Here is a 25,080-nt window from a genome sequence, read left to right as displayed (position 1 = left end):
GCCCCGATACGCCCAGGGGTTTCCAACTGGTTTTGTCCAAGGGACCATCAGTTTAACCAAGAAACAACTCGGGCATCACTGCTTTGGCGGAATATTTTATTTTGCACCGAATGATAGACCTATACAAGCTATTTATTTACATCTGTTTGTCTATTTTTGGAATCTCTGCTAAATTTGACATAATTTGGATGGGTAAATGATTCACAAAATTAGCTGGAAAATAAATCAAGTCTAAATAATACATTTTATTTTTAAAAACGTTACAATTATTTTCCATGGGCTGGCACTCACGCTCTTGTAGCTGCAAACGGGTCCGTGCAGCCATGGTTGCCGGGTCCGCATATGATCGGTACCTTTGGGGTTCTTGTTTAGAAAAATCGCTTGTAAATGTTGGCAGCCGTAAGCATCATGTGCTTCAGGAGATCAAACGGCTCTTACCCTCTATAGACTCCAAAAGTGAAACTCCTCTTTCTTTGCGGCATACTTGCTGACACACAGCACAGCCCTAGTCCACTAAGAACTGGACTTACTCTGCTTGACGGTGTGTGTGTGTGTGTATATGTATGTGTGTGTGCGTGTGTAAGGTTTTCTTTTGCTTCCAAAAGTTACCTTATATGTTTCATGTGGATACTTGTTCACCTCTGTGCTGCACCGGAATAATCAAAATAATAATACATGTATTTCACTCGCTGTCCTCACTTCTCACTTTTGGGTCCCGACCCACTAGTGGAGAACATCTGCCATGATCCTAAAACAAAATGTTCTTTTCCACTCATGTCCTTCTAGGCGTTTATGGTGGACTTTCCCCAAAAATCAAATGTGACAGTTCATGTTGGTTCTGGCCAAGTTTGTCTTGCGTGTCCTTATAGTAAAATTGAAATGTGTTGCTCCCCCACACAAATGTGTTTGCCACTCGCAGTCCACACCCTTCCTCTAACGAACTTGGCAAGAGTCCCATGTGCACACCGCTGTCTTCCCAAATAGGCTCAGTACTTTGTGAGGGTCCTGGCACCGATGTGTTGGTGGAACCAGACCGGGTGTCTAGCACGTATATCCGCGATGGAGACTGACGCACAAAACTGCGACCTGTTTCACACCTGGTGTCATGCCAGGCCTTTGACTTGAAATGTTGGCTTAAGAAATATTTTATTTCCCAATTCCTCGACACTCATCATTACATTAATGTTTGAATAATCGTTGATCGCATCCCTATTCCTTATTTTAGTCACTGGAAATGAGATGCCTTGGCATTTGAATTCGATTTGGGACTTTGAGAAATGTCTACCAAAAGCAAAACATAAGAAAATGTTGTAAATAAGTCAAGTATAGTAACAGAAACCGTTTTTTTTTTTTGTTAAACCGTCAGTCAGATGTATATTTGGCGCTCACCCCACAGTGAATCATTTCACACAAATGCTGGCATACAAAGAAAGCAGTCACTGTGAAAGAGACGTGCACACAGTGCTTCATTCTCACATCACTTAAGCTGGGGACTGGGGTTGGCGCCTTGCTCAAGGGCACCTCGACAATAGCCAGGAAGCAGGCTCGCATCTCTCCAAGAACTACTTGCTATTTTTACATTGTGTCTGTAGCAACCCACGAAACATGACCCTCTGGTTCCAAAGCCCAAGTCGTCACAAATGAGCTACTCCCGCCCATCCCTTTTATCCAGCCGTTCTGCACTCTGTCATAAATTTAAAGAATGCCCGACGGGTCATCTGCCTGTACTATCAGCGAGTTGTCAGACAAACTTAAGCTGGACAGCAAGAGAGAAGGCGGGGTTACAAAGCAAATGATAAAGAAGATGAGAAAGCGTGAGATGTTGCTTGCCGGCTCATCATTGGCTGAGCAGAAGCTCCCGTCGTGTGGAGGAAATATCATCAGGGAAACTTGCTTTCGCTGCCTTGCTGTGTGTTTCCCTCTTTGACAGGGGTTGTTTTTAAATAGCCACCTTCTTGGACCGAAGGGGCATCAAGCGAAAAACCGCCCAGTCATGTTCTCCTCTTCTCTCCCGCAGTTGCATTGCAAGCTCTTTGCAAAAATGGGCGACGACCGACCATTTGTGTGCCATGCTCCTGGCTGTGGACAGGTGAGTCTGCTCTCATGTGCTTTATACATGTGTGTATTCAAAGACGCTGGCGTTGCGAGAGACGCTGCTGTCTCCTCCAGAAGTGAGTCAGTCTGGAAGCTCCTGTGAGTAATCAGAGCGATATTGTTGCAACCTGTCGCTGCTGTCCCGGACTGCCTGCAGACACAATTTGCAGCTGTGGCCGCCAGTGACTCACATGCCGGTGGTCCTGATTTCCCTGAAACTCCAAAAGTCTACTTGAATTTCATGCAGGAAATGTGTGTTGCGGGCTTGGTGACTGCTTAGCTCTCCTGGGCTGGAGCATTAAAGTTTTTGTGTGTTTAAGAATCATTTGCGATTCAGAAGACGATTGCAGGCTAGAGAGTACCGTAATTTTCGGACTATAAGTCGCGTTTTTTTTCCTAGTTTGGGTAGAGTGGCGACTTATACTCAGGAGCAACTTATATATGTTTTTTTTCACAAATTTTTACTTGATCATTAACACATCACTTACAAGTATAGTTGATTTGTTATTTTTAGTATAGTTGATCACTTCACATGCTTTGATATCTTTATCTTGAACATATTCAAAACATGAAAAATAGAGAGAAAAAATCTAATAAAGTAATTAATACTTTAAAGCGCCATATTCTCTGGACATGTCCTCTGTCACCAGGATGACATAAGTACGAGAAATTTGATCGATGGATTTAATGATTTGGAGTGACACAAATGGTTTGATAATATTGTTGTTTACGTGATAGTTATTTAAAATATAGTTTATATATCGTTGTATGGGCCTGTGGAATAATTTGAACTGCGGCGCGGCACACGGCATTGTTGACAAAGGACGATCGATGGATTTAATGAATTGGAGTGACAGATGGTATTATAAACGTGTTATTTATGTAATAGTTTTTTTAAAAATAACTGAATGTTACGTCAGGCCCGTTCTCAGCTCCTCGTTTGTGTTTGTCACGTTAGCATACCGTATCGTTTAGCCTGTTGTTGCTCGTTCATGTCTGTTCTTGGTGTTGGATTTTGTCGAATAAATTGCCCCCCAAAATGCGACTTATACTCCGGAGCGACTTGTATATGTTTTTTTTTCACATTTTTGGGCATTTTATGGCTGGTGCGACTTATACTATAGTCCGAAAATTACGGTATATGAAATTTGGTTGTCAACTGAATAAATGGTTGCTTTTTGTTGTTGTTTGCTCTCAGGGCACAGTGAACACCTAGGGACTGCTTTCCATTTAACACACTCTTGGGATGTAAACATCATTATTCATTTAGCTTGCTTGATGTCAGCATTTGGTGTGCAGCTGTGGAACTCACATGAGCGGTTTCTTACTTGTCAACTATTGGATAAACAGAAACAATGTCTTCTTCCATTTGTGTTGGAAATGTTATCCGTAAAGGTTTGCGTGTTTATCCAAATCCAAACATACGATTTGGTGAGATCATTATTTTTTTTGTCATGAGCTGTGGTTATTTCTATTTAGATGTGGTCATTTTTTTTCTCAATTGAAAAGTCAAAACAAGCGTAAATATGCCCTCGACCAACTCATGTTTTCTTTAGTCTTACGCTTACTGTTACTACAAATAATTTTTTCATCATTGTGGATGTGAAGGAGAATACAGAAGACTCCTTATATGTATTGCCTTTTTATGTTAACTTGGGCCATTTCTGATTCACGCTGTCATAGCAGTGGCTTTTCAGTAGTTCTGATCAAGTTTAAAATGGGTCATTTTAACTGGCAGCATAACGTACATGCAATGGTCAGTTTTGATTGTTGCTTCTTAAAGAGTGGATTTACGTTTGAGTCCTCTCTTCATAGATCGCTAGCATAATTGTGCGCAAAACAAAACCATTTTCCACAAGATGTTTGTAGAGGGGGGACCATAGGTAGAGGATGAACTCCACATTTTTTTGCATACCTTTGTATGGCTTGAGTAAATTCATTTTCCAACTGTTACCATCCTTGCGAATCCTTAAAAACTCTTCCAAAGTGTTAGAATCCACGCATCTCGAAAGAATATCAGAATTTTCTTTAAAATGTCTACTCAGTCTCTCAAAAGTCTCCAAAGTCAAAAGACAAAGAAAATAATATTTTATGATCGTACATTTTATAATAAATGAACACTAACTACACTAAATAAAGTTGACAGAATAATCGACAGAACAGTGATATTTTTTAGTGGAGAATCTAAAGACCAGATGCACATCATTTATGTCCTGGAGCAACTTTTGAACATTGGAAGTTGCTCTTAAATCTATTTAATTAAATTGGATTAAAACAACCCTTGTCTCGAATGTATTAACTTGTGACGTAGGAACCCTGATTACAACCTGCTAAAGGCTGTTTATGCTCCCAATAGTACATTCACATGTGATTCGTGTGTTGATGTCAGCACTGACTCGGTCTTGTGTGCCACCGCTCACCACCTAAATGATTATTGATTATTACCCGATATAACTGATCACCATCCCCCTCTCCCCCCAAAAACATAGAAGTCACACGTTAGCTTTTTTCCAGTTTTCAATATCTCATTAGATATCCAGTTGTGTCCAATGCGTGTACCACGTTTTGCGTCCCACTGCTATTTTACATGTAACAGTTGTCTACCAGGAAAGTCTGAATCACTCATGAGGATGTTTTTGACTTCTGGCTCTTCTCTGAGCAGCAACAACAACTGCCCCCCCATTATATGTTGTCCAGTATTTTCACTGAGCTCGATGGTAATCCTAGCTGGCAGTATCTCCAGCGTGGTGATTAGTTCTCTATCGTTTCCTCAGCAAGACTCTGCAAACAAATGAGACGCGGAGTTCTATTGGTGATGTGTCCCAGCAGGGCTAAAAATAAGCCCCCCCCCCCGACACTTGACTGTTTCCACTTCACTCTTGCACGGCAGCATTCACAACTGCAACGCGGCGCCCTTAAAATAGGACACAGCCAACGGCAACAAGCCTGGTGCCATAGCCAAGATTATTCCTCTTACACCGCTGGCTGATTCACATAGCCACTTCTCCACAGAGCAACTTTTTTTGAGGCCTGACTTTCCCAATTGCCACACCTCAAAATCTGTGATGCTGGTTGAACTTTAATTTGGTTCTCTTTCAAAACAAAACATCCCCCCAAGAGGAATTATGTTTGGAATATTTAATTCCAAATTAAGTATCAAATACAATATAACACACTTATCATGAATAATGGAAGTCATTACTAATTTTATGTTAGAAAAAAACAAAGCACACACAAAGCACGTCTTTTGAGCACCAAGGGGAAACAGGGTAATCCAGAAGGCAGCTCGCTAGCTACTATTCTAGCACAAGGTAACTTAGTGGTATGCTACATTCGAGGAAGGTCCGAAGTCAAACACGGCTGATTGGGATCAATTGTTTTTCTTGTTTATCACGGCACATTCTGACTAACAACAAACCTTCATAATTTCCTTAATTTATATAAAATAAATAATGTATCTTCAAAGTAATTTATACATTTCACTTCAAAGTATTTCAGTAATTTCACCAAATAACTTAATGCTGGTGAATAATGGCATATCTTCACACAGTCAGTACAATTCACGCTGTTATGTTATTTCCAATTACTAAATTAATGTAATAATTATTGGATAAAGCTAAATATAGGTTTATAATCTTGTTAAGTTTTGCCATTCACAGACTGTCTGCATGCGGTCGCCATTGTCAAATGACGTCACATTGTACTGTAGTCCGTCAGTGAGCTCGGAGTCCTCCCAGTTCAAAAGAGTGTTCTCGTGCATCTTTCCAAGTTTGAAATCGGAAAGGTACAACTCCACTTTCCTCGAATTCAACATAAATCTTCACTCAGTGTTCCATGTCAAACATCTCAAACAGGTGCCCTCAAATGCATGACACCAATCACAGAAATGTCCACCAAGTCATTTGTCCACAAAAAGCTTCTTCAAGAAGAACAAGAAAGCCCAAAAAGAAGCCCATCAAAATAAAAGTGATAAAATAATTTAACTTGTCTTAACTAAATTTTTACTGGCCACAATATTCAACATGACACTGAAACACTTTTGATATCATCGTGGACAGTCTTTTCTGCTTAGCATGTATATAAATTATACAGCGATCCCTCGTCTTTAGCGGGAGATACGTTCCAGAACCACCGTGACAAAACGAAATTCCGCAAAGTAGAAATGGTATACAGTAATCCCTCGTTTATCGCTGATAATTGGTCCAAAAACCACCCGCGATACGTGAAATCCGCAAAGTACGGTCACCCTCTCATCTATACATTTTTTTTTTATCTGTACATTTTTTGTGTCACTAAATGTATATGAAACCATTTAAGTGCATATTTTATTATTGGAACCTTAAATAATTGTTTCAAACATGTAAATAATACATTAATAGTATAAATAGCATCCAGAATATTTTGTATAAATTTTGAAAATATGAATATTATACGGGTGTGCGTGTAACATGTTAACATGAAGTACTGGGCAGGCAAGCGAGTTAGCGGAAAGATGCTCATTCGCGATCGTGCTAACACACAAAAACAGACCTCTAAAGGAATTTAAATGAACATTTGGAGCAATACTACATTGTCCTAAAGGTTAGATACGTGATCGTTCATTTCTCGTTAGGAAACCCACTTACATCGTCAATGACTCCTGTACCACTGTAACCGACATATGTACACGAACATAAAAAAGAAAGTGGCATGGCCTGAAAATGACCTTCAAAATAAATGACCCTACCTCAAATCAAAGCATGGCTGAATTACATGGAGATATCTTAACACATATTGTAAATATGTTTTTAGAACAACTTTTATTATTATCATTTTTTTATAACAAGGTACACGTGTACATACTGTAAATACATTTTTAGAACTATTTTATTATTATAACAATTTTTCTATAACAAGGTACAACACTGTAAATGTGTTTTTAGAAGTCTTATTATCATAATCTTTTTTATAAAAAGGTACAAGCAAGTTTTGTGCCATAGTTCCTCAATTTAGAAGTTTTATTTTGACTCAAAACATTTTTTTAATTTTGAAAAAAAATCCACGGTGTAGTGAAACCGCGATTAACGAACCGTGATGTAGCGAGGGATTACTGTATACGTATATGTTATTTAGAAATGTAAACACCAATGTTGAAATTTTCAACATGTAATGTATCTTGTTGGCCGCTAGAGGGCATGAGTGTACCGTAAATTACCGTTTTTCCATGTATAATGTGCAAAATTTAACTAATTTATTGTCCTAAAATCTGGGGTGCGCATTATACATGGGTACAATTTAAAAGATTTTTAAAATTTTTTAATTTTAATTTTTTATTTTTTTGTAAGAAAATTATGGTACAACAATTTTTGAAGAAAATCTGGTCACGGATGGCGTGTGGAAAGGAGCAGGGCGACCAAGTGCAGCTTGGACCAGGGTTCATTGGAGGAACTCAAAACACAGATTTGGTAAACTAACACATAACTCTTTAACAAAACCAACAACAGGACTGACCGACAAAGACGTGGAACAAAAAGACAGGAACAGAAACCTGTGTTATTGTCAAATATTGTTTGGTTTTTAATCTCCATCGCGGACCGGACGTCATACGGAGGCAGTATCACTGCGCATGCGCACTATGGATCCGATGCGAATAGTCCTCTTCTCTTCTTGACTGACAATGAATGTGATAGTTTAATACAATCAGCAAATAACAAAATGCGTATTACAGGTAATATTTTATTTCACAACACTTTGCCTTGTTCCTTTCGTCTCTGCTGTTCACTTCAAACACGCTCCATACAAACGCAATTCACTCGTATCAGACGCTTGCTCGATCACGTTTGCTGTCTGTCACAATGTACCCTCCACAAATCCAAAACATTTGTTGCGGCTCCGAGTCACGACGAGGGGCAAGTTTTGGTTTCCAAGGGTGTTTTAATTCCTCTTTAACTTCTCTCCCATACAGAGCCACCTTTTTCACATGTCCGCACGCCTTTTTCACATGTCCGCACTTTTCATTTTAACCTAACTGATCGCGGTGGTGCCTTTACAGGCAGTCGGAGAAATCAACGCCAACAAAAAAAATACATCCAGCCTAGTTAGGACCATACCAAAGACTATAAAAATGGGACCCATTACCTCCCTGCTTGGCACTCAGCATTAAGGGGTTAGATCACCAAATGATTCCCGAGCGCGGCGCCGCTGCTGCTCATTGCTCCCCTCTCCCCCTGTCAGTCGCCTCGTGCACCTGCTCTGCTGGCATCCCAGCCTCCCTTTTCCTCTTTTCATATTTCCTAAATAAACAGTCCATGATGCACATGGTTGTCCTGCCTTGTTCGTGACAGGCTGGCTGGCGCACTTCCCGCGCTTGTCTGCAGTGATGTACATTGCTCAGAGGCACGCCCCTCACTGTCAGCGCGTATTTAATCGTCATTCTCCTGTCACTTATAAACCCCGCGAAAAGTGAAGCGCGAAGTGGCGAGGGATCACTGTAGAATCCAACCTGTTTTATATGCATCCCCACTGCAACACACATGATTCAAATCATCAGGATTGTTCTCAAGCTTAATAGAGGTGCTGTCGATCTGATCATGACCGGAGTTGATGACCCCTGCTGTAGTTTCAGTCAATAAATGACCTCAAGTGCATGCAGCATTTGTCTACATTTTCTCGCGTGTCGAATTTCATTGGATATGCAATGCAAGTCAAAACAGAATAGATCAAGTGACTCACAAATGACTGGCTAATATACATGCATTAAAAGTATAGTTTATATATATATATATAGTTTCATATTCCTTTAATGCTGAGTTAATGGCACAAAAAAACATGAACAGCGCACACACTTTCTCGCTCTCTCTCCCCCTTGTTTCCACAGTTGCATAGTGATACGTTTAAGAACTCTGAAAAAGCTCACACAAACTCACTGCAAAAGACCTTGACGTTTGCCACAAGTTCACCTCCCCCTCACAACCCCTCGCAACACATGACCCAGTTCATGGCAATATACAATGTGGCAATGATATATAAAAAAATAAAAAAAACATTCAGATTTAAAGATTTAGTTTTGTCGTTTTAGGTGAATGTCACATTTTGGTTTTGTACCTCAATTGAATATTTTGAAATTATGAGTGAAGCAAAAGCAAAACTGCATAAATAAGGTTAATTAAAATCATAATCATAAATAAAATGTTTCTCGTGTTTTTAATGATTGATTTTTGAAATTTTCTGTAATATGTCTTTATATGTAAAAAGATTGCTTTTTATAGGTGCTTTGTTACTTGTGCAAACTTTCCTGACTGTTGTCTTAAGTTTAATAAATGAATCAAATATTTGTTTATTTTTATTGTCTTAAGCACCTTTTCCTAATGGGACTCATGAGATTTCTTTCATAGTAAAATATTTGATGACTGAGAAGAGGGAAGTATTTACTTTTGTATGTATGGATACATTTAAAGTATTCATAGCCCAACGATGCATAATGTATCATTTTGGTTACATTTTAAAATGTGTTTAACATTTCAAGTCAAGAATGCTACTGCCACAGTATCGCTTTTTGGGTGGCACCATCCTTCATTATCATCGGTCATGATACTGTTTATTCTTTATTTGACGTATTTAATTATTATTATTAACCTATCTATTTAATGTAATCAGATCTATTCTCTTCCTCTCTTTTGTTGTCGTTTTGTCTGATGTTTATATTGTCTCATTATTTATGTATTTAATTACTGAATTTCCCCCAGCGATCAATCTCTCTCGCTCTCTCTCACATTTATATCTCTCTTGCTCTCTCTCACATTTATAACCATGAATAGTGGTACAAGCTGCAAAGTGTAATCAAAATTGAATTACTGTGATGTGATTACTGTGATCCTCATTGTCTTTATTTTTAATTGGCACATACCTCAAAGCAGGGGTCTACTTCTAGTGTAGGACTACTACTAGTTTAACATACTCAAATGACCTTCAGTTGTTATTATTCATTATTTTGAAGACAATGATTATGTTATGAAAAAGACCATTATGCTTTATGCAATAGCTTTTTTTCAATACATCTCTGCCAGTGTACAAACATGCCAGTAAACTGCCATGTTTAAAATGATCACTTGTATAACATTCCAAGAAAATCCCCATGTTGCATCAATGCTGAGCTATTTTTGGAACAGGCCCTTAGACGATTCATGTGGCTATTTACATAATGATACGATTAGTCGACTAATCACAACTACTTTCGGTAACTAGTCGACTGTGTGAGCAACATTTCCAAGAGACAATGTGATAGCCATGAGCCTACAATATGTTCACTCCATCCTATTTCCCTCAACTCTATACTTCTTTTCTTTACCAGAGATTTACCAATGAGGACCACTTGGCTGTACACAAACACAAGCATGAGATGACGCTAAAGTTTGCACCCAGGACAGACTCGGTCATTATTGCAGGTACCGGTTATGCTATTCCTCAACATGGTAAAATGGTGCACTATTTAGGGCACTTTGTTTGATAAAAGGTTTTGCTATTCTTGTTTCCCAGACCAGACGCCCACTCCTACTCGCTTCCTAAAGAACTGCGAGGAAGTAGGTCTGTTCAATGATCTGGCCAACTCCTTCGAACAAGACGACGATGACAGCAAGCGAGCGAAGAACTCTGTAAGATGGATTTTGTTTCGTATGTCTTTTTGTTGATACACTCATATTAAAACATACAGAAAATTGCTATGCATGTTTTTCATGGGACAGAGACCAACTGTTTTTTTTTATTTTTTATTTGTTTGTTTGTTTTGCTTTGCTTGCGCCACCACACATACCAAGTGAACAACTCCACTTTTGTTTTATCTTTCCACATGATAGTTTTCTGGCACAGTAGCATTCTGAAAGATCCAGGGCCTTTTTGCAGACTTCAAAACTTAATCAGTGGGTTTTTTTTTGAGCAGGTGTGACTTAATACATAGTTTTTGAGATTTCAGGAAATTTGAGAGTTTTTTTTTTACCTTATTGAATACGTTATGCTGTGCTCTCTGGAATCATTACAGAATGGCTACTCTGCTTCTTTCCAGTTCTATTCTATTCCAAGAGGTCCTTTTGTGCTCAGGCCCTAAAGACAAACGCCAATCCAAGCCATCTTGCAAACATGAGCTAAACATATTACAACATAATTTTACACAAGTTCGACACAGTTCATTACTTTTTTTCATCTACAAAAAAAAATACCATGAATTATTACACTAGGTGAAGGAGTATTTTAGTAGAATTTTGCTAAACTGTTTTTACAAAGGGCTCACTGGTTAGCACATCTGTCTCACAGTGCAGAGGATGTGGTTCCGGCTCCTGTGTGGAGTTTGCATCTTCTCCCTATGCTTGGGTGGGTTTCTTTCAGGTACTCTGGTTTCCTCCCACATCCCAAAAACGTGCATGGTGGGCCGATTGATCACTCCAAATTGCCCCTGAGTCTGACTGAGTGCAGTTGGTTTTTCGTCTATATGTACCCTGCAATTGGCTGGCAACCAGTTCAGGGTGTCCCACGCCTACTGCAAGCTGGGATAGGCACCAGCACGCTCGCGATCCTCGTGAGGAAGAAGCGGTTCGGAAAATGGATATAGAAAATGTGCTAACTTTTAATCTTACACATCTCAATTTGGCTATTCCTGCTGTAGAATCTTGCCTGGAAACACAAATAATGTTTGTCTGTCACTGTCTTTGTTGAAGATGTTGATTTTAGTTCTACAAATTCCAGTTTGACAAACCAACGGTAGTGGGTGTACTTACATGTGTACGAGGTATTTACTGTATGTATCTCTTCGTTTCTGCCTTTTTAGCTCCCGGCTCCCTCTTCCGCGGCTTTGGACATGAGCCTGCAGACACCATCAGATTTGAAGGTGAAGGAGGAGGAACCAGTGGAGGTTGACTCCTCGCCACCAGACAGTCCAGACTCCATCTCTGCAAGAACAGAGAGCAGAGAGCCCTTGGTCAAGGTGAAGGTAGGACACATTATTTTATTGCAAACGAGGAGTGAATGTAAATAATGACATTAACCGTGATATTGTCACAGGACATGCCACCCAGGAGCTCAGCTCCAACACCTACCATTGTGCGTCCAGGTTCCCTGCCGTTGCACCTGGGTTTTGATGCCCTTCAGCCCACCATGCCATCACCCACCTCCGTTATCACACAGGCACCACCTTCTAATCGCACTTTGGGGTGAGTGTCTCTACACCTCTCCACTTCCACCACTGTTTGCACTTCATGAAAAAAAAAACTGTAGGAAACATTGCGAAGCAGGAGCACATAGATAGCAGGATTAGTTTTAGCTTTAGTGGATGGTAGTTGCCAGGATTTACTAGCATTGGTGCTAATTTATTTTCTCACTCACCAACTTCGCCAGTAGTGGCAATTCTAGGATTTATTACTGTTATTTTTATTACAGCGTTATTAACAAATATAGCCTATAGCAATATCTTCTTAGTCGTATTCACATTATATAACAATGCAGCGCTTGCATTTTTAAATAAATCTATACATAACAAAACAAATATGATCAGAAAAAAGTTTCTGGTGCATGAGCTGACCGTTTCAAAAGGTACATGATACTCAAAACTATTCACAATAAATGTACGTATGGAACATTGATTCACATTATATAACAATACAGCGCTTGCATTTTTAAATAAATCTATACATAACAAAACAAATATGATCAGAAAGAAAGTTTCTGGTGCATGAGCTGACCGTTTCAAAAGGTACATGATACTCAGAACTATTCACAATAAATGTATGTATGGAACATTGAGTTGTTTGTGAATCCACAGCTAAAAAGAATAGAAAATTGTGCCTCACCAAATGGAGAAGGATTTTATATTTGTCCAAAGGATCTGGAGAGGTTTGCATTCTGCACAATTTGCAGGCATCTGTTATTTTCGTTTTAGTGCTGTCTACAAGCAAGGAATATGATGACTTTTTGCCCCCACAATTCTAAATAGTGTCACTGTAGTCACGTAGCTCAAAGCGACGTGACGTATCAACCTATTGTTCATATCTCAAGTATTGTCAACTAATTGTCATGTCATAATTTGTTCTCAACCTCAATAGATTTGAAATGAACAAGATGTGCATAAACTGCCGACTTAAAGATTTGATTTCAATTTATTGACATCCAAATCAAGTGAAGGGCGTATGTTCGCATTCATGAGTTCTGAAGCATCTAGCTTAGGGGTGTCCAAACTTTTTGCAAGGAGGGCCATATTTAGTAACGGGAAGGGGCCCGGGTGCCAATTTTTTTTTTCGGTTGTCTTCCGGGGGGTGCTAATGGGACGTCGAACGCTGCACGCTCGCTTCTCTTCTGGGGGGGGGGGTTCTAATGGGACGTCGAACGCTGCGCGCTCGCTTCTCTTCGGGGGGGGGGGGGGGGGGGGGGGGTTCTAATGGGACGTCGAACGCTGCGCGCTCGCTTCTGTTCCGGGGGGTGGTGCTAATGGGACGTCGAACGCTTCGCTTGATTTCATTTGTGTGGCTGGCTCCATCTAGTGTTGAAACTGAGAAGTGCAACAGAGTTGAGCTCAAGCTTCTTGTGCGGGCCATATTCAATTATGTTTTCAGAATTTGCTGCGGGCCAATAAAAACTGGCGACACACACACACACATGTAGTGTAAACTTTCCCTGCACATTTTGATTTTTATCACCTATGCAAACACCTCTGATTTCTGTTTAGTTCACCAACAAGCCACTACCCCATGATGATGTTCCCCTCGGGTCAGGCGGTGCCTGTCCTGCCAGGGCCTGTTCAGATACCATCTGTCATCAATGTAAGGCCTGCAAAAAAACTTTTGGGTGACAATAATTTGAATTATTTCTGAATGTGGTGTACTTTATGTGCTTTCAAGCTGGCTCGACCCATGTGTATGGTACCAAACATTCCCGGGATCCCTGGTCCTTGTCTTGGAAGCAGCAGCAGCGGTTCAAATTCCCCCTCTGGCTACAGCATCCACTCCGAGGCCAAGATGGTTAGCGCTTGATAAGCTCTCTATTTTTAACCTTTTTATGTCTCTGCCGTTTTTGTCTCCATTATCACCCTGCAGCCACCCATTGGTCTTCATTTGGCTCAGTTTCATAGTCCTATGACTTTATATTATTGTACTTAACCCTTGAGACCCAAGTTTACAAATATTGATGCGTAGTAGAGAAGAAATAGTATGGACATTTAGCATCATATTTGTAAAGACAAAAAATCTGCTCAATTAACAGTATTAGGTATTCTCTTGAGCATAGGCAGTACTGGTAAAAAGTCAACAAGTTAACGAATCTCAAACATACACCATCGCAACGGATTTTATTTTGACTAAAACATTTACAATCATATGTACGTTTTACTCATTAAAAATCGTAAAACGTAACTCCCGACAAATTTTCTTACATTACACGTAAATCATTAAATCCATCTGTTCTTACTGAGCACAAGAAGGTAAACAGATATCAGAATAGCAAGTTATTTGTGGACAAAGCAACACAGCTCAGTGGCGTGGTGGTAGAGTGTCCGCCCTGAGACTGGAAGGTTGTGGGTTCAAACCCTGGCCGGGTTATACCAAAGACTATAAAAATGGGACCCATTCCCTCCCTGCTTGGCCCTCAGCATTAAGGGTTGGAATTGGGGATTTAGATCACCAAACGATTCCTGAGCGCAGCACCGCTGCTGCTCACTGCTCCCCTCTCCCCCAGGGGATGGATCAAAATCAAATGGGGATGGGTTAAATGCAGAGGACAAATTTCACCACACCCAGATGTGTGTGTGACGATCATTGGGACTTGACTTTTAACTTTAACAGATAAATGCAAAATGGAGTCAAACAGCTGGTAGCAGTGGTAGTAGCTTAATGGCTACAACAACACATTGGCAATTAGCCGAGTGCACTTCAACATCCTTAATTGTGTGAGAGGGAAAAGATGATAAACTGAAGACATATCCAACATGCCATTTGTAGTTTCATCAACAAAGAATACAACAAGGTGTCAGCGACAGAGGCGTTTTTAGCTAAATGCGGTGATAACTACAAAAGGCTAAAAGCTGAAAATAGAATAAAAGCTGAAAATGGTGCGCAACAAAACTAAATCTTAAATAAATCATGTGTACTCACACCTGTAGGAAATCCAAGTCATATCTCTAGATATCATTCTCATCATTCGGCTTCCACAGATATATAAATGAACTGTGCTGATAAATGTTGTGTTAAGTGGAGATGACCATCGAAATTTAAAAAAGGTAATGCCATTTCTCAAACACTGAAACCAAGGCGGAGGTGAGGAAGGCATATTTTCCAGTGGCCTCTGCAGCATCACAGCAAACAACAGGAAATGCAGCAAGTGGCGGAAGGTCGCCGTTGAAGGGAATGTGTGGGTTTGACAGGGAAGAGGAGGACAAAGTGCTCTGATTTGAAAACAGACGCAAACAAGAATTGTAGCCCATCAACTGAGTGTTCCTGCCACTCGGGCAACACATTCTTTCTCCCATCTACAGAACATTGTCTTGGAGCAGTGCCAAAGGGGCTTATTTATCAACCGTGCATACGAACATCATGCAAAGGGTTAGGAACATAAATTTAAGCACAACTTGAACATGTGAACTTCAAAATCGAGCAGGAAACTATAGATAAAACTGAAACTGATGCCTATAGAACAAAACGTCGGTCGGTGCGTGCGTATGTTGATTTCTGCTAATCTGCAGTTGTGTGTGCAGTTGTTTGTCAGTTGATGCCCCCCAAATACCCCTCAGACACAATCGGCTTTTGAGCACAGGCAGTACTTGTATTTGTTAACCAAAAAACTAAACTCAAAATTCTGACAGTCAATTTATTTTCTTGTGTTTTATTTGCATGCTCTTAACTTCTGATCCATCAGAAATAAATGCAGCCATTATCTCACGCAAATTCTTTTTGTAGTCTCACCTGCATTAAGTGTTCCAAACAGGGATTTTTGATTAGTTTCGTTCTTTGATTGGATAGCCAATTATGACCCTTCAGACATCGGCCAAATGGCCGATATTTGCCAATTGTTTGGCATTTATGTCGGCTAACTATTTACAGCTGTTATACCCAAGTAACTGGTGTCGTTATTTAACTGTAATTCTGGATGCTTGATGTGTCATCCTTCTCCAGCACACAAGAATTTAGAAATGCTTCTATTCATAGATGATAAATGAGGCCCTTGGTGATTTTTAATCCCACACTGGAGTCGATTTAGCCCACATTCATCTCTCAGTTACGCCATTTGCCATCAAAGTCTGCCTACTGACTGATGCATTTTCCCGTAGCGTCTGAAGGCAGCGCTGTCCCAGCAGAGCCCATCAGGACACAGTATAGGCATGATGGCCATGGGCAACAGTCCTATGGCACCTCAGAGAGCAGAACAGAGCCAGCTGCTTGTCCAGCAGCCAGATGCTCAATCACCTGCACAGCCTCAGGTACACGGTGTCATCTGTCAGACATTCAAGTGGATATTTTCAAAATAATAACAATATAGTATACTATATTCCCAAAGGAGGCGGCTCGGTGGAGCACTGGTTAGCACGTCACAGTTAGGAGGGTGTGGGTTCAATTCCACCTCCGGCCCTCCCTGTGTAGAGTTTGCATGTTCTCCCCGTGTCCGTGTGGGTTTTCTCCGGACACTCTGATTTCCTCCCACATTCCAAAAAAACATGCTTGGTAGGCCCGATTGAAGACTCCAAATTGTCCCTAGGTGTGAGTGCGAGTGCAAATGGTTGTTTGTCTCTGTGTGCCCTGCGATTGGCTGGCAACCGGTTCAGGGTGTCCCCCGCCTACTGCCCGATGATGGCTGGGATAGGCTCCAGCACGCCCGCGACCCCCGTGGGGAGGGGACTAAGCGGTTCGGAAAATGGATGGATGGATATTCCCAAAGGTCTTTATTCACCGCCACAGAATTTCATTTTGAAAATCAAATATTTTTACTGACATAATATTGGCATTGTTAGCATTCAAATGATAATTGTTTGCAAGAAAAAAAGTATTCTGTAACTTTTAATGCTCAAATGTCTTAAATTTAATGCGTTTCAAGATTTGCAATATCTTTTTTGAGACAGCATCTTACATTTTTAATTACCGTAATTTCTGGACTATAAACTGCACCTGATTATAAACCGCACCAACTAAAATTAGGGGAAAATCTTGTTTTTTCAGATATAAGCCGCACCGGACCATAAGACGCAGGTGTTTTAATGTTTAATTACTAGGGGTGTAAATTGCGGGTTTTGTCACGATACGATATCATATCGATACAAAGATCTACGATACGATATTTGCCGATATCTTAAAGCCTGCTCTGATTCATTCACGATACATCGCGATATAGTGCTCTACAAAGTGCTTATTTTAACACTGAACTTTGATGTCATGTTTTTTCTTTAAATGTGCGGCGAGATTTGTGGTCCCTGAATATTTGATCACCGCATGGCAGGATTTACAAACTGCACGTGTCTTGCCCGTTGAGCCATCTTTTCTTTGGAAGTGCTTCCAAACGAATGACTTGAAGCCTAAAGGGGAGCAAATTTCCTCGTCTTTTTGGACACTAGCCATAGCACCAGCCCAGGAGCCGCGTACTAGTTGTCGACTCCCCTTTCACGTGCCTGCTCTGCTCACAACACAACACGCCGCTCACTGCTCCCGGAAAGAGGAAGCAAGTAACAATGAACTAGATTTCAAAATAAAGTCGCGTCTAATGTCCGAGGTCAAACACGGCGATATAAATCGATGTTTACGTTTAGCATCGATGCCAATAAATCGTAGAGCATTATATCGATTAATCGATGTGTATCGATGAATCGTTACACCCCTATTAATTACCATTCGTTAAGAGCCAAATCGACTCGCTTTAATTTAAAAGCGACATTGTACTGTCCTCACTAAGATGCGTGTTGGCTTTGTCCAAGCTAGACAGTGAGCTAACGCTGAACTGATGACGCAAGACGTCCTTCGGTCGTTTTGTAGCTTTATTAGGAAATCTTACCACCAATAACAGAATAAAACTAGAAAAGATAAGTGTCAGACATATAGTTCCTTTTACATGAAAACAAGAATATATAATGGATCATACCTTGCCTTTGTCGCAGTTTCTCCCAAGTTTTTCTCGGCGGGCATGTACTGTCGTATGCAGAAGTTTGGGCACCCCTGATCATTTTCATGATATTTCTTTATAAATCATTGGTTGTTCGGATAATCAATTTGAGTTAATGAATTGAAGTTTATAGGATATACAGAAAGTGTGCAATCCTTACTTGAACAAAAGTAGGCAGGTGCATAGATTTGGGCATGTTTTGTCAAGAAGAATGGTCAAAAATACCTCTAACCAAAATCCAGACTCTCATTGGAAGCTATAGGGAGCGTTTAGAGGGTGTTATTTCTGCAAAAGGAGGATCTACTAAATATTGATGTAATTTTTCTGTTGGGGTGCCCAATGTATGCACCTGCCTACTTTTGTTTAAGTAATGGTTGCACACTTTCTGCAAATTCTATAAACTTCATTTCACTTGAATTCATGTCGAGCAAAGAAGCCCAGTAACGAAACACCACTCGGGTAGATATCGTGGGGCCCGTTCCTCCTAATCACGCCTCTCCGGGTCTCATGGCTCACCACCTGTGGGAGGGGCCAAAGGGGTCAGATGCAATGTGAGCCGGGAGGCAGACAAAGGTGGGGACCTTGGTGATCCAATAATCCTTGGCTACAAAAACAGATGGACTCAAATAGATTATTCAAATCAAAGTCAGTTGCTCAATACCAACTGAGAATCTTTCAGAAAAAGTGTGTGTCTGGCTTTTGTTGTCAGGCCTGTCCTTTTTTTTTTTTCTAAACATCTATGATGTACCAAAATAACCAAGGATTAACTCAAGATTCCCTTTTCTATCAAACCCTGCATCTGCCTGGACCACATCTACCCACCCATCTGCAGGTATCACCAGCACAGCCCACAGGTGGGCGTCGGCGACGGACAGCAGACGATGACCCGGATGAGCGGAGGCAGCGCTTCTTGGAGAGGAATCGAGCGGCAGCATCACGCTGCAGGCAGAAACGCAAACTGTGGGTCAACTCGTTGGAAAAAAAGGCAGAGGAGCTCAGCAGCATGAACGTCTCGCTGTCGGTACGTCTGTGGGCCAAGAGCAAATTACTCTGAGGGTGTCAGATAACAAGACAATATCTGAAAAGCAGTTATGCAATGGTACCTTGAGGTTTGGAATGAATTATCTGTTTGTCCGTCCTCAGTAGAGCATATTTTAGAGCAGGGGTCACCAACCTTTCTTAAACCGAGGGCTACTACCTGGGTACTGATTAAGGCAGTGGGCTACCAGTTTGACACACACTTCTGAAATAGCCAATTTGCTCAATTTAGCCTGTTTGTGTTGTTTTTAATTGTCATTTCCAGTTCACATGTGTGGTTTAAACAAAAATAGCTCAAATTAAATCAATAGATGCAGCTCACTGATAAGTGCCGCTATTTGAGCTAATTTTAGAACAGCCCTGCAGGTGACTCAGGCGGTCCTCACGGGCGATCTGGTGCCACTGGGCATCGTGTTGGTGACCCCTGTTGTAGAGGATGCTGGAAACCTGATACAGGGTCACAGTTTTTTCGTTGCATGTCGGGTTATGAAATGGGAACAAAGGATACTTAATGAACTTTTTCAATATTGCTCCCTTAAACCACAACTCAATACTTTTAAGTGGGAGCTGTGGAGATAAACTTTGTGCTGGAATGCTGTGCTTGTACAGAACGAGGTGTCTCTGTTGCGAAACGAGGTGGCTCATTTGAAGCAGCTGCTGCTGGCACACAAGGACTGTCCTATCACCACCCTGCAGAAGAAATCCACCTACCTAGGTGAGCCTAGCAAAAACAAACATTGCCAACAGACTTTAGGCACAAAACTATAATTACTTAGCTCAGATTTGACATAATCCATTTTTAGAACAGTGCGATTGTCACCTGCAGGAGTTTCCTGCTTTGTACTGATTTGTTCTGAGTTCCAATAAAGGTACAGTTGCCCTGAAGGGACAAACGCAGTTTGCTTTTTACAAGCTGTGATCAGTCAGCATAAATGAAATGCCATATTGACTTGATCTTAGTTGTCGAGAGTGTGTCTTGTGGTTTTCTGCAGGTTGAAAGTATAATGGTGCATCTTTGATTCACAGTAGCTGTGGACGAGAACATGAAAGATACCTCGGAACCAACAGGTTCCCCCGCGCCGGTGATCCAGCACAGCTCGTTGGCGCCCAGCCCCTCGGTCGTCCACAACGGCCTGAGTTCAAGGGCGGCGGCTGAAGCCATGGCCATGTCTGTGCTCGCTGGTTTGGGTCAGCAGCAGAACGTCGAGAGCGGAGCTTCTCACATCATCATGGCTGCACATTCGCAGTCCGCCGCCAGATGATGAGCAATGGCGCCACCCAGACTCCCCTCACGTTTTTCACTCAGTGAAGATGAGCAGCGTCTTCCCGGCCCTTTCATGCCCTTCTTGTCTTGAGCCATCACATTGTGGCCTTGGAGCTCAGTAGCAGCCTTCTGGAAATGGACTGACTGAGACTTTTGAGAGAGCTTCCTGTTCACTTTGCCATAGATGACAGGGGCTGGACTCCCCCTCTTGCTCCTTGTTGTGTCTTCTCTTCCTCACTGAATGGTTGACATGTACCGCTCACACAAATTTGCAGACACTCACGCCTGTCCGGCAGGATTTACACAGCTCATCTAAGTGTCCAGTACATTGGGCTCGAGCTGGATTGGACTCGTCCTTTAGCAGAGCTGGTGTTACACAACTTTTTGTGAACAAAGGACATTTGATTTTGACCTTTTGTGCCTGCTCTGTTGCATTTTGAATCCAGCCATTTAGGATGTCTGATGACAAAGAGCACTAACAGAAGATCTTGACTGCTGCATTAGTATCTCACTAGTCTACATACTTTTTTTTCAAGTGTATTTTTGTGTTCTACCATTATCTGATGTCACTGCGGGTTCATTTACTAAACACCTGAAAGAAGCCACATGCATAGCTACACAAGTGACAACATGGACGTAAACAACAACAGAATCATTAGTTGGCCAGGACTGACCCTTTACCCCCATTGGTTTGAATGCTGTTAAATTCCTTGCAAAGTACTACATCATATATTCCATATACCCTACAGTACTCCAAACATCCCTCCAATTGCCGCATACAGAAAAATAGAAGGAAGAAACTGGCTAGTTACATTTATTTTGTTGTTATACATTGTTTCTATAATCACGGTGATATTGCCAATTAGAATTTTTTGGGGTGGCTCTTGTCCTACATCCCACGAGACTAGATTCCGCACCTGCACTGAGAAGCAGTTAAATTTGCTCCCTACATTCAGAACCAAACCAAGTCATCACCTGTAAAATGATGACCATATACTTGAGGATCCTGAATGCAAACCATTTGGGTTTGTCAGTATTTATTTCCCAAAGAAATTTTAATTCTAAATTACCGTTTTTTTCCGTGTATAATGCGCCCCCATGTATAATACGCACCCTAAAAATGGCATGTTGATGCTGGAAAAAAGCCTGTACCCATGTATAATACGCACCCAGATTTTGACTCCTACTTAAATCCGTGAACGTAAAATTATTTCAGAAAAAAGATCATCTTTGGGAACAACCGGATGTTCTGCCGGTCAGTATCACTGCACATGCGGTAGCATACTCAATAGCGAAGAAATGTTTTGGATTTGTGTAGGGTACATTGTGACAGCAAACGAGCAGGTGATCTAGCAAGCGTATGATACGAGAGCATTGTGTTCATATGGAGTGTGTTTGAAGTGAACAGCAGAGAAGAAAGCACATCTGTAATGGCGGCCTCCGTATGATATCCGGATTTAAAAAAAAAAAAAAAATTGAGAATTTTTTTTTTTTTTATTTGTACCCATGTATAATGCGCACCCCAGATTTTAGGACAATAAATTAGCTAAATTTTGCGCATTATACATGGAAAAAAAATGGTAGCTGAAAAATTGTGTCTTGGCATATTTGCAGTGGTAATAACAATAGATCTATGTAGCGTTATTCTGGACACTAAAAGACGCTTTACACTGGACACATTCATGCGCTTAAACATTCTCATTCTGGTGGTGGTAAACTACATAAGCAGACACAACTGCCCGGGGGCAGACTGACTGATGCGTGGCTACAAGTGTGCGCCAGCGGCCCTTCAAACTACTGCCAAACATTCGCATGCATCCAGTTTGGTATTGGAGTCAAGTCGTATAAAGTGTTTTGCCCAAGGACAAAATGACACATGACTCGGTCAGAGTAGGATTTAAACAGCCGATCCTCCGGTTACCGAACGACCCGCTCTACCACCGAGCCACGGCCACTACGAGTCCCCATCACTCATGTGTCCACACTTTTTCGGCAGCCACACTAAGACTTCTCACACCCCTGCACCCGTTTTTAAATAGCATTGCGGGCCATGTCCTTATTCATTCATTCTTTCAGCTTCCGAACTGCTTTTCGTGGACATGCTGGAGCCTATCGCAGCTGTCTTTGGGGGACACCCTGAACTGGTTGCCAACTAATCGCAGGGCACACATAGACAACTGTTAACACTCACAATCACCCCAACAATTTAGAGTGGTCAGTCGGCCTACCATGCAGGTTTTTGCAATGTGGGACAATACTAGAGCAAACCCACGCAGGCACGAGGGGAACTTGCAAACTAGTTTGGACTCCACTGATTTAAATAATCTGGATCAATGTGTGCTACTTTATTTGTGTGCAGTCAGTGCCTTTTAAAGTCACACGCAGAACGTGCCTCTACTTTTAAGTCATGCAAACAAACATGCCCAATAGCTCATGTGGAAAATACTCCCAAATAATTTGGAAAGTGCTTCCTACACACTGATGTCAACTTAAAATCATACCTCATGTTACACCCCTTTATGAAAAATCATACAAACTGTGGATGGTTCTGTGTATCCCAACATAGCGCTTTGTTTACTTCGCATCATGTACGATACTAGCTAGCTACATTTATTTTCTTCCTTTGGCCTACTTCTATGTGCAACTACATATATGCACACACACAAAATTGTCTTGCTCTCCAAGATGAGTACAATGGGGTGATAAAGTACTCAAATGATGTGAGTCAGGAATAATTGCGTTCCTGCAGGGAGTTTACTCGATCTTGCTAACGCTTCCATTTCAGCGTGTGGGACTCGTGACTTAAGTTGCACTCTATGTAACTCAGGACGGTTGCAAATAATTGCTGCTATCCCACATGCTCCTTACCAAAAAAAATAAACAATACAAAGCCATGTATAGTGTATGACCACAAATCTAAAAACATATTCACCTCTCTAAATATGTACCATTTTTGACATGACATCACTTCTTTGACTTGCACTTCTAGTGTCTGAACAGATGGCCTTAAAATCACGTGTGCCTCTTCAAATTTCCATATAAACATTCTATTATGGGTTACAAAAATTCAAAGATGGAAAAAAATCTTTTTATTATGCAAACAGTACTGTCATTTGGTGATGAAACGGGGCTATAACATAAGCAGATACTTTTCTTTGTTTTCTTGTGTAATTTTTAGAAATACCTTTTCTGCCTAGTATGGTCATGTATTTGCAAAAAAGAAAGATATTTGTCTCGAAATGTACGAGCTTGCCCTTATGTGCTAAAACTTGCAAGAATGTGGTTGCTTTGGTTCATTCTTATTCTGACAATCTTTTATTTCAATGGTATTTAGAATATCAATTATACTGTACTGTGCAACAAAAATGGGGGAAGGACTTCTTTCACATTTGACTACTTTTTAAAAGTTTTAGTTGTTCACATCATCTCTGCCTTTCTCCTCAGAATTGTACAACTTGCTATAAAACACTTTATCGTGAATATGGTCTTTTGCCCTAACTTATTACCAGTAATCATGACAGTCTTCACAATATTAATTTGACCTGTAGTTAAAAGTAGTGAAATGAGCAGTTTGTTGAATGTTGCAACAATGTTACAGTTCTGTACATGTTATTTTTGTAACACTCCCTTGGTAGACTGATGATTGGATGAGGTGTCTTTGTACTGTAAATATATGTATCATATGAATATATTTACTTTTTCATGCATGTCCAAGTGGAATACTATAAACACATATTATTTTGCTGCAATGTTCTAAATGAAATGTGGTGTTATGAACATTGCAGCACACTTGTTTTCAGTTAACGCTCGTTCGCTGTTATATTCGCTCCCATTGTTAACTAGTTTTCAAATTCAGATGCAGATCATATACTAAGAATTTCAACAAAGTGGGAAATAAAACATGTTTTATACTATTTTTGTTTGGCTCTTGATTGACTAGTTTCTGAGTACAAATGGTCTCCTGTGGCTGAAGAACGGAGTACATTAAGATATTCTTAACTATGAAGAAGCTTCATTGGAATCCCAAACTAATGATGTATTATTATTTGAAGGTCTGTAAAATAAATTTGCCCAGCTCACTCACTGTTTGAGCCTATCCAATCCAATAAAATTTCACCCAGTGTCTGCAATACCCATCTAGGACTGTCAGTACTTTGTGCAAATACACGTCTGGTAAACCTAAAAAAAATATATCTTGTAGCTTCATAAAGAATGCAAAACAACAGAGAAATTTATTTAAAACTTTATTTTAAACTATTTTATTTTAAATATTGACGTAGCTGTCAGACACGCTGTTTTATAACGCTAGGTAGCACAAATATTCAATTGAATGAATAAATGTGACACTGTAGCAACGTTGTAAAACCGCACTCATTTAACAGTGAAAGCAAATTTCATTGATTGTAAATAAATATAATGTATTTTAATCCCTGGTCCCACAAGAGCCATATATTGCCTGTTGTATGTCTCTCCCGACTCCAACACACCCGATTTAAATGATCAGCTCATCTGCATGCTTTGTAGAAACCTGAAACGAGCCTGATTATTTGTACCAAGTGTGGGAGACGTGGAAAACGGGCAGGATATGG

General features: G+C 40.7%; 1 protein-coding gene across 5 annotated transcripts; it reads left to right on the top strand.

Annotated features, from left to right (window-relative positions):
- Positions 1 to 1,687: 1,687 nt before the first annotated feature.
- atf7a (activating transcription factor 7a) lies at positions 1,688 to 24,405 on the top strand. Of its 5 annotated transcripts, none has more exons than XM_061304577.1 (12): positions 1,688 to 1,909; positions 2,018 to 2,089; positions 10,424 to 10,517; positions 10,609 to 10,724; positions 11,891 to 12,046; positions 12,124 to 12,272; positions 13,781 to 13,874; positions 13,953 to 14,072; positions 16,373 to 16,522; positions 19,022 to 19,210; positions 19,837 to 19,942; positions 20,257 to 24,405. In XM_061304577.1, the coding sequence occupies exons 1-12, from the start codon at positions 1,703 to 1,705 to the stop codon at positions 20,487 to 20,489; spliced, it is 1,686 nt and encodes a 561-aa protein (XP_061160561.1). In that variant the 5' UTR covers positions 1,688 to 1,702; the 3' UTR covers positions 20,490 to 24,405. The 5 variants fall into 5 exon arrangements, with proteins under 5 accessions (XP_061160561.1, XP_061160553.1, XP_061160549.1 ...); XM_061304569.1 differs by having other exon boundaries at positions 20,254 to 24,405; XM_061304565.1 differs by having other exon boundaries at positions 11,891 to 12,052.
- Positions 24,406 to 25,080: the final 675 nt, after the last annotated feature.

The sequence above is a fragment of the Syngnathus typhle genome, linkage group LG2, assembly GCF_033458585.1.
Source record: "Syngnathus typhle isolate RoL2023-S1 ecotype Sweden linkage group LG2, RoL_Styp_1.0, whole genome shotgun sequence".
Taxonomy (NCBI): domain Eukaryota; kingdom Metazoa; phylum Chordata; class Actinopteri; order Syngnathiformes; family Syngnathidae; genus Syngnathus; species Syngnathus typhle.
The sequence above is the reverse complement of the archived record's forward strand: the minus strand, read 5'-3'. Positions and strand labels throughout refer to the sequence as shown.

Bases quoted from the DNA above. Each gene is read 5' to 3' on its own strand.
- atf7a (XM_061304561.1), top strand. From the start codon at position 1,703: ATGCCCGACGGGTCATCTGCCTGTACTATCAGCGAGTTGTCAGACAAA. The intron at 1,910-2,017 runs GTGTGTTTCCCT...TCTCTCCCGCAG, and splicing joins CTTGCTTTCGCTGCCTTGCT to TTGCATTGCAAGCTCTTTGC. The intron at 19,211-19,836 runs GTACGTCTGTGG...GTGCTTGTACAG, and splicing joins GCATGAACGTCTCGCTGTCG to AACGAGGTGTCTCTGTTGCG.